General features: G+C 34.9%; 1 protein-coding gene and 1 long non-coding RNA gene across 6 annotated transcripts in view; one reads left to right on the forward strand and one right to left on the reverse strand.

Annotated features, from left to right (window-relative positions):
* Positions 1-17,969, forward strand: part of Ercc6l2 (excision repair cross-complementation group 6-like 2) — a 137,332-nt gene that overhangs the window by 52,288 nt on the left and 67,075 nt on the right. For all 4 annotated transcript variants that reach the window (XM_013514252.1, XM_005384686.2, XM_013514250.1 and 1 more), the window contains 3 exons: positions 3,280-3,351; positions 4,017-4,162; positions 11,082-11,177. In XM_013514252.1, coding sequence (XP_013369706.1) covers positions 3,280-3,351; positions 4,017-4,162; positions 11,082-11,177 — 314 coding nt within the window. The remainder of the gene's footprint in view (positions 1-3,279; positions 3,352-4,016; positions 4,163-11,081; positions 11,178-17,969) is intronic.
* The window catches only part of LOC106148494, a 110,858-nt gene that overhangs the window by 12,686 nt on the left and 80,203 nt on the right, over positions 1-17,969 (reverse strand). The window contains exons 3-4 of one of the 2 annotated variants that reach the window (XR_001233996.1): positions 5,744-5,835; positions 4,193-4,591 (exon numbers count right to left, since the gene is read on the reverse strand). This is a non-coding gene — a long non-coding RNA (uncharacterized LOC106148494). Of the gene's footprint in view, positions 1-4,192; positions 4,592-5,743; positions 5,836-17,969 lie in introns of those variants that run through there. The other variant, XR_001233995.1, reaches the window with a different exon arrangement.

Raw genomic sequence — 17,969 nt, forward strand, 5'->3', positions numbered from 1 at the left:
TTGAGCAGTTTCTTTCCCTTTCACAGTATCTATTGTACTTTTCAGATTTTATTTACTCTTTCAGGTTCTTATACTAAGGAAGCAATATGATGTTTATACATGTGAGTCTGATTTATTTCACTAATGAGTATAGTCTCTAGTTGCATCCATTTACCTATAAAAGCCTCTAGTTTAATCTTTCTTTATATCTGAATAATACTCCATTGTATAAAAATACCGCATCTTTTTTATCCATTCCTGAGTTGATGGACATTTGGGTTGTTTCCAAGATTTAGCTATTACAAATTGCGCTACTATAATCATAGGTGCATATATGTTGCTGTGGTATGATGTTTTCAGTTCTTCTAGAAAAATACCCAGAGGGGAATAGCTGAGTTGAATGGGATCTCTGATCCTAGTTTACTGAGGAATCTCCAGTCTGACTTCCACAGTGACTGCACCAATCCACAGTTCTACCAACAGTGGAGAAGAGTTCCTTTTGCCCCACAGCACTTGTAGCATTTGTTATTGGTTGATTTCTTGATGATAGCCATTCTTTCTGAGGTGAGATAGAATCTCAGTGTTGTTTAATTTGCATTTCTCGAATGACAAATGATATTGAACAGTTTTTCATGTATTTATTTGCCATTTGTATTTCTTTATCTGAGAAGTGTGTATTCATCTCAGATGCCCATTTTTGTATTGGGTCTTTGAATTTTGGGGACCTGATTTTTTCTTAAATTCCTTATATATTGTAGAGAGGAGTCCTTTGTCAGAGGAACAGTTGGCTAAATTTTTTTCCCAATTTGTGGGTTTTCTTTTCACCCTTTGATATGCAGAATCTTTTCAGTAAGATGAGATCCCAGTTGTTGGTTCTTTGAAGTATTTCCCTTGCAGTTTGGCTTTTGTTCATGAACTCTCTGCCTACCCCTATGTCTTCAAGACTTCCGCCTACTTTCCCTTCCAGTAGATTTAGTGTTTCTGTTTTAATATTTAGATCTTTAAGCCATTTTGACTTTATTTTGGTGCATGATGATAGGCATGGGTCTAGTTTTAGTCTTCAGCATGTGGAAAGCCAGTTTTTCCAGCACCATTTATTAAAGAGGCTGTCTTTCTTCCAGTGAACATGTTTGGTCCCTTTGTCAAACATGTGTGTTTGTGGTTGCAGCTGCATCTTTTAGTCTATTCCATTGATCTTCAGATCTTGTTTTTGCCAATACCATGCTGATTTTATCACAGTAGCTTTATAGTATAATTTCAAGTCAGGGTCTGCTATGATTTCTGTAAGCAGAATTTTTAAATGCCATTTGTGCTATCCTCTGTCTTTTCTCTTACTCCATTAGTCTTAGGTTACTCTTTGCATCTTCTAGAAGTTATTGGACCCCTTTCCCTTATTCTGTTTCTGTTTTTAAGGTATGTCTAAGTATATGGTCATGTATGTCAGACCTACTTTTGACATTTTCTCCTTATATTGATCATTTTCCCACTCATATGTTCAGTAGAATTATTGATTTACTGTATTTCTTTTTGGTATGTTTTCATGGACTCTAATTCTTTGCTGAATTCTCATTCATGTTTTAAATTGTTTTGGTTAGCTCTGCTAATTTTTTATTTGAATCTTCTTTAAACTCACTTCTTTAAACTCAGATTGTTTATTAAGTCCATTATCTGTTTTTAGGCATATCATCTTTAGGCTACCTAAGGTTCTTGTGTTATCATTTCATACAATTCAGCCATTAGGTTTTGGTTTTCTTCCCATCAGTGACCATTGGATAAGCTTTGGGAGAGGAAGGAGTTTTGGGGGGCATTTTGTTGCCTTGTTTCCTCATGGAGAGGGGGAGAGAGAGAGAGAGAGAGAGAGAGAGAGAGAGAGAGAGAGAGAGAGAGAGAGTGTGTGTGTGTGTGTGTGTGTGTGTGTTGAGTTTGAGGATCAATTAGAGTGGAGCAACTCCATTGTAGTAGTACGATATCTTTCATTAATGTCTCCTTTCTAATGATGTCTTAGCTTTGATTTCTGGTGTTTATCTACCTTTTAGCCTTTTCACTTTAGTAGGAGCAGTCCAGCATCTGGCTGTGGTCCTTTTCGGGGGAACTCTGGTTCTTACTTTGAGTGTCACTTCCTGGCTTCAGTAGGGATCCCTCTTCAGCCTGTTGGCACAGATTCTTCACCCCACTAACACAGACTTTCTAGCTTCCACCACTGACCTTGGGGCTTTCTCAGTGCAGATTCTTGAAACAGGCTTGCATGAGACATTGTTGCGGGCCCTTGGCCTCCAGTTGGACTTGTGGGGGGCATTGTGATGGGCTTCTTTGGGTCTTTAGTGTGTGGACAGATTTCCTGCACTCTTTTGTACTTGACTATTTGGGTGACTACTATAAAATAATCTATAAATTATGTTTCCTGTATTAAATTAGTTCCTTTGCAAACTCTGACTACAGTAATGAGTTTAAAGCCAACCTAAGCTGCATAGTGAGTTCAAGGCCAGCCTGGAATACATACTGAGACCCTGTCTCAAAAAAAAGTTTAAATGTTTATCACTGATTAAATAAAATTGCTTAAGTGGTCATTTCATTTAGACTTAGTGCAGAAAATTCCTTTTTTCCTTTGTGGATTGCTTTTCCACTGTGTTCTGGAGCTGTCATTGCCAGATGTGGAAATGCCTGTTTAAAAATAACAGTATTTCTGTTATATACAAGGCTTTGGACTGCTGGCCTCCTTGCTAACAGCACTGTGTGTGGGGCCATGTTATTGGCATTTTTGAGGTTAAAATCCAATCTGAAAGTCAGGGCTTACTATAAATATAGAAACAGAGAAGAGAAAATGAGAAGAGGTCTATCTGACTGATTATTCTAAGAAAATAAATATCAGGACTTTTAGAGCATAGATATAATTGAACACATTTTATTACATCTATCCAGAGACAATTACAACACTTCCTAAAAGGTATGCTGCTCTCTAGTTTCTTAACATATTATAGGTATGAAGAAAATATGTTTTGGAAATTAATTTAATCTGTTTAAATGCATCCCATTTTGCTTCCTTTTTATTAAAATCAGATGAGATGAAATAAGTCTTTAGGAACTTAACCGTCTTATTGATAATATGATAATAAATAACATTTAGTGTAATACCTAATACTTTATTTCTCTAACTTGGAAAAAGTAAAGGGAATTAGTAAAGATGACTGTGGTTAGCATTATAGGAAAATAATTTTTAAGAAATTGTCAAGTGATGTTTATATGTATAAAACATGCTTTTAGTTGGATCTGGTTCACCGATGATCTGTGGTTCATTTCCAGGTCCTTCAACAGCTTTTAAATCATTTCAGGAAAAACAAAGATAAGATTCTTCTCTTCTCCTTTTCCACCAAGGTGAGTTTCATCTGGGATGCATTCTTAACTGATCCAGCCCTGACTCCCAAAGCATAACACATAAAGAACATAGCAACTTATAGTCACATTTTCTGTGATAGTGATAGTGATAGTGAAATAAGCAACTCAAAATTTTCAAATAGACACTTAAATATCAGTTATCTCAGATGGTTACTGTCTAATAGCAAATACAGACTATTTTTGTTGATATTCTTGTTAATAATTAAGGTGTTCTGTAAGACATTTAAGATATTTTAGGATTAAGAAAATAGCCTGAGTAGTAAAGTACATTTTTATAAATGACTTGACCAGTAATTTTCTTTTTAATTTTTTTAAAAAGGTTGACTTTTTTAATCAAAGATTTTTAAATGTTAAAGCAAGTTTCAGAGTGATGAAAAGAAATAGTGGGTCAGAAGTATGAAAAATATTTATTTATTTTATTTTTTGTGGTACTGGTGATCAAACCCAGGCCTATATATGCTAGACAAGTGCTCTACCACTTGAGGTACAATCTCAGCCCCCAAATACTTAATTGCTCATGGAATTTTAAGAAAGAAACCATGAGCACTACTAATTAGTGCTTGGAAAACCCAATCTCTATAATGGAATGAAACTTACAAACTTATAAAAATGTATGTTTGCCCAACCCCCTGCCTTCCTTGCAGTTGCTCGATGTGCTACAGCGGTACTGTATGGCGTCTGGGCTCGATTACCGGCGACTCGATGGAAGTACAAAATCAGAGGAAAGACTCAGGATTGTGAAAGAGTTCAACAGCACACAAGATGTTAACATTTGCCTTGTCTCTACGATGTAAGAAAATAAAATTTGATAGCTTGATATTCATCTAACTGCTTTTAAGATTTAGAATAATTTTAGAGCTGTTACTAAATTAATTTTCAGTGGATATGCTTATGCTATTTTTATTTGACTTTAAGGAGAAGCAGCCAAAATGCTATTAATTATAACTGAAATAACAGTGTCTCAAGTTTCACATGTTTCTTATTTCCTTTATTACTGAATTCTCTTTATATTGAATATAGGTTTATAAAGATAACAATTTTAAAAAATGGATGCAGCCTCCCAGATTTCTGGTGTCTCGTGTCTTATGGCCAGAACCGTCAGGCTTCTCATTTTCGTGGTAACTGGGCATCACTGCAGCAGCAGTGTTTGAGGGTTTCTGGGCCTGTGTTCAGAGTCAGGCCTGACTCTTCTCTGCTTTTACTGTGTCTTCACAAGCAGCTGCAAGGATAGGCATTTTATAAAAGGCAGACTAGTTCTAACACCTATTTATGAATCTCTAATTCAAGTCTTCTAAAGAAAATACACATATTAGAGGAAGACAAATCAATATAAATCAATAAGTTACAAAAATCCCTTTTGGGAGTAATAAACCTGTAGTTTTTGATGTAAGAATGTTACAGATTTACCCCCACTGTCTTTCAAAAAGAATTTCAAGGGACTTTAAAAATAAACATGTAAAATGCATGACAAAAAACCATAAAAATTATCTTAAAATGGGAATTAAGGTACATTTGTACTGAGATTCTACTGTGGACCACTAAAATCATTCTTTATCTCCCACAATAAATCAAGAGAAAAGAAACTTTGGGTTCCCATTTTCCTGTAAATGAATTTGAGAAGGCCTTTATATAATGCATTAAATGATATATAATACTGTCATCAATTCTTTTATGTAATGCATTAAATGATATACTTCTTTTATATAATGCTTTACTTCTTTTTTATAATGCATTAAATGATATATAATACTGTCATCAATTCAGTTTTATAAAACATACATAAGCATAATGTGTTTCAGAGTGATGAATATGTTAAACAACAGTCCAAGGAATATAGAACCTACAGTAGCAAGTAGTAGTCGTCTCTTCCTTATCTTCTTTTCACCTCCAGCTCAGTGTGCTAATTGCCGTAAAGATCCTAGTTATCTCTTCATCTGTCTTACAAAATTGTTATTTAACCCATAAAGAGAACTTTATTTTTAATATGGGGTTTTTCTCTGTTGCTCATACAGGCCTTGAACGTGGTATCCTCCTGCCTCAGCTTCCTGAGTAGCTGGGATTATAGGTGTGTACCACTGCCCGGTTGAATTTTTAATTTTTAAAGACTATATTTTTCATTTATAGAATCCTGTTTTTTCCAAATCTATGTTTTTTTCCAAATTACTTGCATTGCTTTGATAATTTCTAGCCTTTCTTTTATTTCATTAGTAATTTTAATCACTTCTTTAAAACAGTCTCCTTTTGGATGGCACTTTTGCGCTATCTTCCATGTCCTTGGAGATGCTAATCCTTCTCCTTGGTGTCCCCTCTGGCTCTTGCATATGGTAGGTAGTTTATTCACGTATTTTGTAATTTTCTTTTTTGAACTTACCTTTAGAGGGCTTTCCTTTGTGGAAATTCTATGGAGACTGATTGTTAGGGGTTTCCATTTGCATCATACGGCTTTGTCTTCTGCAAGGAATCCTGTTAAGGTGAAGAAGTTTGGGGCTCCTGTTTTACTGTGACTGTATTCAAGAAGTAACTTTTTACATAAATCATTACATAAATAATCTTAAATAATACAATAAATACATTCTTCAGCTGTGTTTTGCAAAAGACAAGTTTAGTTATTGTTTCATTTTTCTCATTTTGCAGTGGATTACATTTACAATGGTACCTCAGGTTCATGATCTTAATTCTTGGGGCTGGGGATTTAGCTCAGTGGCAAAAGCGCCTGCCTGGCAAGCGCAAGGTCGTGAGTTCGGTTCCCGGTACCGGAGAAAAAACAAAAAACAAAAACAAAAAAAAAAACATGATCTTAATTCTTTCCACAATTCTGGTAACAAACCAAATGGGACGAGAACCAGATCAAATTCAATGTTTAAGTTCATTGTTGACCTTCTGGGGAAACTTTATGAAAATTATAGAAGAATCGTATGTTTAACCTGGCCCTTTCTAAGAAGATAAGACTTCATTAGAAAGAAATGGAGAAGCAGATTTAGAGAAACAGCATTAAGCTGAGAGAGTAACATAAGTACACAAATGTCTAGAGAATGTAAGTGGTTAGAGCTGAGGATTCATGTAGGAAAGACCTGGGTCTACAACAGAATAGGAGTCATTAGTTAATTTTACAAAATTCGATTTAAGAAACAGTGGTTATGCACTCTATGATAGGTTCTAAAGAAAGACAGATATAAAAGATGTGACCACAAGTACTTTAAAATTTATAACTGAAAAAGTATGGACATAGAGGATGAGTTGTTTAGTAATATATGAAAGGAAGTTTTCAGTACATTGTGGTAAATGCAGGGTAGTAGGAAGCAGAGAGAAGAGGAATATTCAGTTCAGAATTTATAAATGGTTCTAGAAGGATAAATAAAAGTTAGCCAGGCAAGGAAGAAAGCAAAGAAAATTATATGAAGGCAGTGTAGTATTTTGCAGGTTCTTTGGTTAAAGTTCAAGAATGACCAGATATACCAGCTGCAGAGGAAATAGGCCTGGTCATTGAGGCCTACAGAGTGGGTCTCTGGTCAATAGGAACTTAAGGTTTTAGAATTTTCAAACAGAGGACAGTTATAATTATTTTTTGTTTGTTTTGTTTTTTACTATATGTTTAAAATAATTTTTTGTAAAATGGGAATGGATTCAAAGTCTTAAGTAAAGGATCACAGGAGGCCAGTGAAATATCTGTAAGTCAATATGCTAACAGTTTGATATGATAAGACAGTGGTAAGAGAAATGGAGAATGGACACATAGATAAACATTTTCCAGATAAACTTACTGGGATTTAATATTGATTGGCTCATAGTGGAAAGGGCAGTAATGAAAGAGAAGAAAAAATGATACCTAGAGTGGCTTTGACTTTGATGAGTGAGTATAGGAAGCAACCAAGAGAAGAAATATGTGGAGAAAACAATCCTCTGAGTCCAGAAAAGTATAAGGTGCAGCTCATTATAAAACGATCATTGATGTTACCTTGTTCTCTTCCTAGTGAAGATAGAGAACATGTGGCATCTGTTTGCAATAGGTAAAATGATTCCTCCAAGTTATTTATCCCCAAGATTGTATTAGGTATTTGTGGAGGACCACCTGGGCAACTCTGAAAGAGGAGCAGTTGCGTCCATTTTGGCTGAGCCTGACACTATTTCCATGTATTGATATGTACAGAGCTGGCTAGGACTTTTCCTTATCCCTTCAGTTGGCTTTAAGCAGTGCATATCAGTCTAGCCGAGGTACTGAAGGTAGTCTTTGAAGATGGCAGGCGTGTTTCCCCAGATTCCCCACCTGTTCCCTTGTGTGAGCTGGGACAGGGGGAATGTAGAGCCAAGGCTCCATGCTGTTGGCTGGGATCAAGCCTTGAGATAGAGGCTATGGCTTCCTGGGGCTTGAAAGATTATGCATCAGAGCTGAAGCATGGACCCCAAAACATTAGATACTGTTCTTAATTGTGTTATGCAGATTAGTCTTTCTGCATATCCTTCTGTCTGCATATGGCAGAGGTGATTTCAGGCCTCCTACCTAGCCCAGCTCATGGCACTCACGTACTTCCTGCCACTCTTACAGTCACTGGTCCTCAAGCCTCTCCCTTCTTCACAAATGAATAAAATCTGGGTTTGGTCCTGGATATATGCCTTTGTTCCAGATGGCCATCATCATGGTGAGGCTTAGGACGCCTCGGCTCCCCATAACTACAAATATGTCTTAGTGTCTTTATTCTCGCCATGGGTTGCACTGGATGTGGTAGATTGGAATAGAGTCGCAAGAATTCCAATAACTTTTCATGGGAGTGCAAATACAAACTTCCTCGGCCCTGAGAAGGGTTCTCTATGACATGCTTTTCTATATAAATTTTAAAATAAGCTTTTATATATATATATATATATATATATATATATATACAAAAAATAACTTTGCCATAATTCTGATAGGAAATTTATCATAGCTTAATATGGAGGTAATTGACATCTTTATGTTGATCCTTCCAATCCATAAACATGGTGGATCTTCATCCTCTTTAGATCTGTGTGATTTCTTTAATCAGCATTTTGTAATTTTCAATATACAAATCCTGTACATGTTTGGCTTCCTTTATATTTAACCATTTCATTTTCTTTGGTGTGGCATTATGTTTTCAAATTTTAGTTTCCATATGTTCATTGTTTTATGGGTTGAGCATCCTTAATCCAAAAATCTGAAACACAAATGCTGCAAACTCTAGTATGACTTCACAAGTAGAAAATTCACTCCTGATTTCAAGAGACAGATTGCAGTCAAAACACAGGTACACAACATCTAGTTTATTAGCATGAGGGAAGAAAATCCCTCTTGGCACCTTCAGCTGTCATGGACAAACTTAGCTTCATGTATAAAATTATTAAATATAATGTATAAAATTACTTTCAAGCCATTTGTAAGGTAGTTTTGAAACATAAATGAATTCATATTTAGACTCGGCTTCCATCCCCAGAATATCTTCTTGTGTGCAAATGTTCAAAAACCTGAAAAAATCCTAAGTTGAGAATATTTCTGATCTCAAGCACCTCAGATAAGGAACATTTGGTCTGTTCATACAAATACTATGTGTTTTTTGGCGGGGGTAGGTTAGGTTACTCTTGTACCCTCTAACATCTCTGGAATTACCTGTTACTTCTAGCAGGTTTTCCCCCTATAGAGTCTTTGAGATATTCTACATAGATATTCATCCTCAAATAGTGCCAGTTTAATTTTTTTCCTGCCTGATCTGTGTACCCTTTTTTTTCCTTCTTGTCTACTGCAGTAGTTGGAACTTGTAGTATTACAGAGTGATGAGCAAAAACAACACTATCTCATCCCTGGACTTATTAAAGCATTCAACCTTTTACTTCTAAATATGATGTTAATTGTGGCTTCCTTGTAAATGTTCTTTGTTGAATTGAGGAATTTCTCTTCAATTCCTATTTTCCTGAGAGTTTTTAAAATTATGAATTGGTATTGGATTTCATCAAATACTTTCTCTACATCCATTGATATGATGTGATTTTTCTTCTTTATTCTGTCAATATAGATGACATTGATTGGGTTCAGATGTTGAACCTGCCTTGCATTTTTGCAGTAAATACCAATCAGCAGTGGTATATAACTATTTTTATCTATAGTTGGATTTACTGATACTTTGTTGAGGATTTTTGTATCTCAGCTCATGAGAGATACTGATAGTTTTCTTTCTATTTCCTTTTTTTCACATTGTTTGGCTTTGGTAAATGGATCAGGATAGTACTAGCTTTTTTGTTTGTTCTAGTACTAGCTCTATACAGTGAATGGTAATTGTTCTTTTCTCTTTTATTTTGTGGAATAGATTTTGTGAAAACTGATGTTATGCTGAGCATTTTGGTATAAGCCTATAATCTTAGCTACTCAAGAGGCTAAGGCAGGAGGATAGAAAGTTCGATGGTAGCCTGCCCAGCTGAACAAGAACCTACCTCAAAATGAAATTTTGAAAGGGCTTCCAGCAGCTCAGTTGTATACTGCTTGACTAGCATGTGTGAGGCCCTGGGTTCATCACAGTACCAAAAAAAAAATTGGTGTAAATTCTTTTGTAAATGATAAAATTCTCCAGTGAAACTAACAGGCCTGGATTTTTTCCCCTAAGGTAATTTTAAATGTTTATTTAATTTCTTTAGTTGCTACAGGACTATTTGAGTCATTTATTTTATTTAGTTGAATTTAGTAGTTTGTGGTTTTTGAGAAGTTAGTCTATTTTTAACTTGTTGAATTTATGACGATCAAGTGGTACATTGTATTCACCTTTGTAATAGTTGCAGCATGGATAGTGTTACGTCCCTTCTTATTCCTGCTACTGGTAATTTGTGTATTCTGTTTATCTTTGACATTCTTTGTAGAAGTTTAGCAAAGATTGTGCTTTTCCTTTCCCTTTTTTCTCATTTTTTGGATGCTTAATTGTATTAATTTCTGTTCTTGCAACTTAACTATTTCCTGTTTTCTGTTTGCTTTGAATTTTTCTCTTTTTCTAGTTTTTTCGGGATAGGACTTCGTATTATTGATTTGAGGCTTTACTCTTTTCAAAATGTAACTGTTTAGGGGCATAAACCCTTTCTGGCACAATTTTTAGTCTGTGACTGCTGGCATTTCCTGCTTTCTAAATTCTACAGAACCAGCTTGGACCATATTAAGCAAAACCAAAGCTACAGAAGTCACTGTCATTTCTTAGACCTCACAATCAGTAGTCTTTTTGTCTACCTTTGTGAACACTTCTATTTGCAAACAGTTTGGTTTACAAACAAAAGCATTTGGCAAAGTTTTGCTTCCATTCACAAGTTTCCCATTGGCTGACAAACACTATCTCGGCCATATTCCCCACACAAACACAAATGCAGCCATCTTTCCCAGAATCATAAAATGAATTAAGTTTGTAAATCGAGGTACCACTGTATTATTTTATTTAGCTGAAACATACTAACAGGTTTTTTAAATTATGTAAGAAAATCTTACAGAAATAGTACTTGAATATCCAAAAATTGTAAAAACCAGCACAGCCTATTGATATCAGCTCAAATCAGCATTTCTTTGAAGGGTTTTCTAGAAGAGTAGAAAAAGAATATTCCATAGGTATCTTTGTGTTTTAATCATCCTGCTTTAGTGATGTTAATGTATGACTTATTGTTTTGGCTGCAGAAACTTGGCACAGTTGAGCTCTATGCTTTTTTAATGAGCTCTTTTCTGTTTCTTCCAGGGCTGGTGGACTAGGCCTCAATTTTGTTGGTGCCAACGTTGTTATATTATTTGATCCTACTTGGAATCCAACCAATGATCTTCAAGCCATTGACAGGTATAATACTGACAAAATTTAGAGTGATCTACAAATTCTTTTAATCTAAAAATACTCCTTAACTTTTTAGGTTGTTTATAATGGGACTGTAGAAGAGAAGGGAAAGCTTCTTTAAGATAACCCTGATCCTCTAAATTCAAATAACAGAATAATAATAGCCATTTATTTTTTGTCATTCTCAACTCCATTAATATGACAGAAATGACTAAAGAGGAAAAAACAAATCTGTAACACTAACATAAAACAGGACAGTTTGAGTTGATCAGACATTTTGAGAAACTCCTTAAAGATAGAAGGCAAATAGAATCTGTGTGATCAAGAAATCAACAGAGAAAAGCTATAATCCAGAATGTGCAGGAAACACAGATTCTCAGCATAAGATTAGCAGTCATAGGACATGTGAACAGATCAGAATGTGTCCTTGTGGGAAGTTAATTAATGTAACTTCCCTCTTTTGCTTCATATTTACAGAGGGGTTATCTATAACAAGTACTCCTTCATTGAAGCTGAAAGAATAATTTGATAATTGTATAGATAAGTGGGCAGTCTACTGTAGAAAATTTCATAGAATTGACGTTGGAACTAGATTATGAAGTGTGCCAAACTTGAGGTAATCTCAGCTCTCCATGGGATACAAAAAGGGGAATTGGTTAGATAAACCTGTTGCCTGCTCGGAGACCCTCAGACTGTCTCCCCAGTAACAGTTTACCTCATTCCACATTTTAATTATAAATGGGAAATTAAGAATTATAAGATATTTTCAAAATATTAGCAGTTTGAAAGAAAAAAGCCAGAGGAGAAAACAAACACTGAAGGGACTGAAAGAAGAATGTAACCGGAATATCTGAAAAGTACCTAAAGAAGAAAAATGTTCTTAGAAATTAAAACCATTGCCAAAATAAAATAACTTAGTACCAGATTTGAATAATGAAATGTATAGGGATGATGGTGGAAATAAATATAAAAGATAAAATGGATATTTTAAAACATAAAGTCAAAAACCAAGTAAGTGTGAAACAGGAGTAAAGAGAAATCCCAGAGACCGTCAACCATCTGTTCCAGAAATGAAGAATAGAAAACTGGACATCAAGGGACACAACTGACAATATAATTGGAGAAGAGTTGTTAATTTTGAGGGCCAATGGATACCAAGTAGGAGTGATAGCTGTGAGGGAGGAAAAAAATTAATTTGGTCATATTTCTAAGTCCTGAGTACAAAGAAAAGGATTAAAAGATTCCAGAGGGAGACAATGTTTTGTAAAAACAACAAAAAAAAACTAGTTATTGACAAATAAGAATAGGATTCTTTTCTCCAGACAGACTTGAAGAACAGACTTTTCATCTGTGTTACAGAATTCTATAAAATTGTTAAAGTTTATATATGACTGTAAAATTTATACGACAAATGTGCAAAAAAATTATTTTGACTTTTAGTTCTCATCAGTAGCTAATGTATCAATATGTAAGGAAAAAATATAAGTAAATATTGAAGTCCAGGAACTCAGTACATTTATTGTTCATAGTCTGAAAACATTGCTCAAAGATATAATCCAGTGCATGAAATACTCATGTACATATGGAAAAGCCACAATACACAAAACTGAGTCATAATCAAAGAAAGTTACGATATTTATAGTTGTGTAAAAAGTTATTGACAGTGTGGCTAAAAGTCTTAAATGTAGTTATAAAGAAAGAATTCTCCAAAATATGAAAGCTTGATATAAAAACAACTAAAATGTTGTTTAATTTTAATAAAACATCAGGGCTGTGGTGCCAGATGGGTAAAATTTAGAATTTTTATTTCCTCAAAAAAAAATCAAGATATCCTGATCAGATTTCAAAATTTATGCCCCAAAATGTTTTTGAATGCTAGTTAAAAAAATTAATGGGCAACACCTAAAATAAGCAGCTGGCCATGGTGGTTTATACCTATAATCTCAACTAGTCTGGAAGCTGAGGCACAAGGCTCATCAAACTCAAGACCAGGATGGGCAACTTAGAGAAAGCCAGTCTCAAAATAAAAACTAAAAAAAGATTGGGAATGTATTTCAGTGGTAGAACACTTCCTAATGTGTGAGGTCCTGGGTTCAATTCTCAGTACTGCAGTATATACATACATACACATATACATAAATACATGCATACATGTAAGTAGATAGGCCTAGTAATCACTTGGTATGCTGTTTAAAAATACATAGATGATCAGACTTCACTTTCCAGGCACTCTGATTATATAGGTCTACAATGAGATTCTACCACCTATATTTTTAAAAATACTCCAGGTTGTACATCAAAGGACTCTACTAATACAATAAAAGGAACTCCATGCAGTGAAGAAAAAAAAATTGTAAGTGTATTTGTTTAGGTATTTATAGTATCTAGTATATGTAAAGAATTCTCAAAGCTCAACAATAAAAATACAAATCAAAAATGGGCAAAAGACTTGAATAGACATTTCTCCAAAGGTGATAAGCAGAACATGAAAAGATACTCAGCATCCCTAATCATTAGGTAAATATCAGTGAAATCTACAGTGAGATGCTACTTTACATATATTAGGATGGGTGTTAGTAAAACAAGAAGTCCTGGAGAGCACATGGAAAAATTGTAACACTGATCTATTGCTGATGGAATGTGAAATGGTGTGGCCACTGTGGAAAGCAATGTGGTAATGTGAAATGTGTGGCCACTGTGGAAAACAACGTGGTGCATCCTCAAAAAACTGAAACTTATTTTATCATATGATCCAGCAGTTCTGCTCCTACTCTGGGTACCACCCAAAAGAATTGAAATGAGGAACTTTGACAGATACTTGTTACCTACATTCATAGCACCTGTACTCTCAGTAGCTAGGACCTGGAAATGTCCCAGATGCCTTCTTGGAAAAATGAATGGCTAAACAAAGTAGTAGGATATGCATCCAGTGGAATATTTTTTGGCTTTTAAAGTGAATGAAACAGACAAACCAGGAGAAATAAGCCAAAAATAAAAGGGCAAATAATTGTATGACTTCATCTATATGAGGTACCTGGAAGAGTCAAATTCAAGAGATGGAAAGTAAAATAGTTGTTAACAAGGAAAAGGAGGAGAGAAAAATTGGGAGTTACTGTGTAACGGATACAAAGTTTAATTTTGGAATGATGAAAAATGTGTAGCGATGGATACTGGTGATGGTTACAAAACATGTGAGTTTACTTCATGCTGTGAGCTCTACCCTTAAAAAATAGATCAAGTGGTAAATCTTGCGTATATGTATTTTACCACAAATTTTAAAAATGCCCCAAATAATTGTGGTGTAATTGATCCTTATCTCTACTTTGAGAAACATTGGGAATTAGGTGTCAGACTTCTAAATGAAACTTCCAAAAGTTAAAAAAATGAAATATGGTAAATTCAGTTAATGATGGGGAATAGAGTGTGTCAGGGAGAGAAGAAACTTAGCATAACAAATACAAAACAGAACGGTGTCAGAAATAAATATAAACATGAATATGAATGGATTAAACTCTATCAGAAGGAGAAGGGGCATGAAAAGGAAAAGTTAGACTCAGGTTTATATTTATTATGAAATATATGTAAAATAGAAAGATATAAAAGGTTGAAAATATAAAATTTAATCAGGAAGATGTTAACAAAATTCAGTAATGAGTGGTAATATTAATAGCAAATAAAATTTTAATAGAATTCAAGACAAAAGTATTCTGCAAAACAAAGAGGGGCATAATCAATCAGAAAAATGTACTAGCCATACCTCACCAAGCCAAAACTTTTATCATAGGAAGTGGACAATCATGATGGGAAATTTCTCACTGCTCTCTCAGAAATCAACAGATCAATGAGGCAAAATGAGTAAGTAAATTATTTGAATAATAGTTATCCATCATAGTTTCATAAATACAGGTAACTTTACAACAATAGAAAATGCTCAGTATTTTTAACCATTTGTAGATCATGTTTTAAAATGATCGTACATTTTTATAGAAATCACAAAAGCTAGATTCTATGACTCCAGTAAAAATTAAAAACCTAGAAAATAACAATAAACATGTAGCCACCTAGAAATGTTGAAATTGTTTTTATATAACTCATTTAATAATAAAAGAGTGATAATAGTGGGACTGTGAACTAGGAAATGTCCAAGTTTTTGTTCCCTCGTGGTAGCACTAGAAAGGCAGCTGGAGACTGACCAGAATAACTTCAAAGGAGCTCTGTAAACCAAACAGAGATCTCCAGTGACCAGGTGAACTCCCAATCAAGAAGTTCAAACCATGGGAAATTCAGGCCATTCAAAACTGTGGGAAGTTTTGTAATGCTTTTACTTACCCTCTGCCAGCCCACCATGTGAAGGCACCTTGCCTTCCTGGTGCCTCCCACAGGCCAAAAGCCACAGTGCAGAATCCCTGCGCAACCTTTGACCTGTCTGTGGGCTTCCCTAGGAACTAACTTATATCTTAGGTGACTCAGTACAAAGGTGGGAATAGTGGCATTACGTAGATCTTGGGCTGGCAGAAGCTGTCAAAGCCAGCTCTGTGATGCATGAAAGCTGCAGTGGAGCTGTGTAACTCTGGACACCTGGACTAGGGAAGAGGAATGTAATAGAACACCTAAAGCCTTGAGGAGAATCTGGTGTGAAACTCTTTGGGAAGTTATGACATTTAAAAGCAATCAGGTATATAGGGAGGTCCAGATGCACGCACGCACACACGCACATGCCCTCCCAGCAGGATATATACCTAGAAGTGAACTGAGACAATCTGAAGCCTCCAACCTAAGCTACTACTAAAGTTTAAGATTCACCCTGGTAGTTAGTGGAGGTCTTCTACATTAGTCTGTGTAGACTGGAAGAGGTGGCTGTTTTTCCAAATAGTAATTGTCAACAAAGACCACATTAGGGGGAGTAGGTTTATGGAATCTAGCATTTATAATGTCTGTTAAAAGTTATGGGACCACATTTGGGAGGGTTAGGTTTATGGGATCTAGCATTTATGATTTCTATTAAAAGTTATGGTCATTTTAAAAATGCTTTATAAGTACTTGACAGTAAGGAGTATTTTCTGTTATAAAGTTATAACAGGAAAACGTGACCTATTTAAGGTAACAAAATCCCTAGAAACTGTCCTTGAAGAAATCAGACAGTGGACTTATGAAACAAAATTTAAAATAGTTTTCTTAAATACTCTTAAGAGTTGAAGGAAAACACAGAGGAAGAACTAAAAGAAAATCAGGAAAACAACATGTGAACAAAGTGAAAATATTAGGGGCTGGGGATATAACTCGGTGGCATAAGCGCCTGCCTGGCAAGCGCAAGGTCGTGAGTTTGATCCCCAGTACCGAAAAAAATAATTACAAAATGAAAATATTAGAGAGAGATTGGAAAGAAATGAGGGAGGGAAGAAAAAAGGAAGGAAGGAAGAAAAGAAGGAAGGGGATCCTGTATACAGAAGTTTTAGAATTGCAAGATTTACTAGAGGGATTTAACTCAAGGCTCAAACAGGCAGAAGAAATAATCAGCAAGATTAAAGACTGAATATTTGAAATTATCAAATCTGGAAGTGAAAAAAGAAAGAAAAATAAACATATCCAAAAACACTTATGAGATAAAATCAAATAAACCAGTTTACATGCTATAATGTTCTCAGAAGAGAGAGAAATAGGAAAATGGTTATTGAAAGAAATAATTATTGAAAAGCTTCCCAAGTTTGAGGGAAAATGTTGATATAGCAAGCCAAGAAAATCAACAAATTCTGAGTAGAGTAAACCCAAAGGACTCACATCAAGATATATTACAATCAAACTGTCAAAAATCAAAGACAAAGAGAAAATTTTAGAAGTAGCAAGAGAAAAACAACACATCACATAGAAGGGATCTTCATTAAATTTAACAGCAGATTGTTCTGGACTTTGCAGCCCAGAAGTCAGTGTGCTGATATATACATACTGGGAAAAAAAAGCCTGTCAATCAAAAAATAAAAAAATTTCAGTTGAGGGTTTAATATTGGGCTCTGTTGTCCCTCAAAAATGAGGAAGAAATTAAATATTCCTAAACAAAATCTGGGGGAGTTTCTTACCTGTAGACCTGCCCTAGAAGAAATGCTGACAGGAGGCCTTCAATATGAAATGAAAAAACACTAAATAGTGACCCAAAGCCATATAAAAAGACAATTCTCCAGCAAAGGTAAATGCAGAGACAAACAGAAACATCAATATTATTGTAATTTGGCTTATAATTCTACTTTTTATTTTCTATAACATTTAAAATATAAATGCATAAATAATTTATAAATCTGCAGTACATACAGAGTATATAAAGATATAATTTGTAACAATAATATAAAGATATAGTTGGAACTGTACAGGAATAGACATTATAAATACAGCTGAAGCTAAGTTGCTATCAATTTAATACAGATTGTTATTTAGGATATTACATGTAATTGCTTCCAGCATAACTTATGAAGGAAATATCTGTAGAGTATACATAAAAAGAGCCAAGAGGAATAAAAGTGTGTCACCAAAAAAATAACTGAATTTAAAGGACGGAGTATTTGAGGAAATGAAACAAAACAGTTATGAGACACAGAGAAAAACAAATAAATGGCAAAAGTCCTTCCCTATCTCTAATTACTTTAAATGTTAGTGGATTGAACTCCTAAATCAAAAGATAAAGATGGTAGAACAGATTTAAAGAATAGAATTAGAGTTTCTAGGCGCTGGGAGGCCCAGGGGACGGGCGGGGCGAGCAGGCCCTCGGAGCCGGCCGAGCAGGCTCCCCCAGCCCCCCGCGCCTTGCGC

The sequence above is a fragment of the Chinchilla lanigera genome, unplaced genomic scaffold, assembly GCF_000276665.1.
Source record: "Chinchilla lanigera isolate Chin_1 unplaced genomic scaffold, ChiLan1.0 scaffold00021, whole genome shotgun sequence".
Lineage (NCBI taxonomy): Eukaryota > Metazoa > Chordata > Mammalia > Rodentia > Chinchillidae > Chinchilla > Chinchilla lanigera.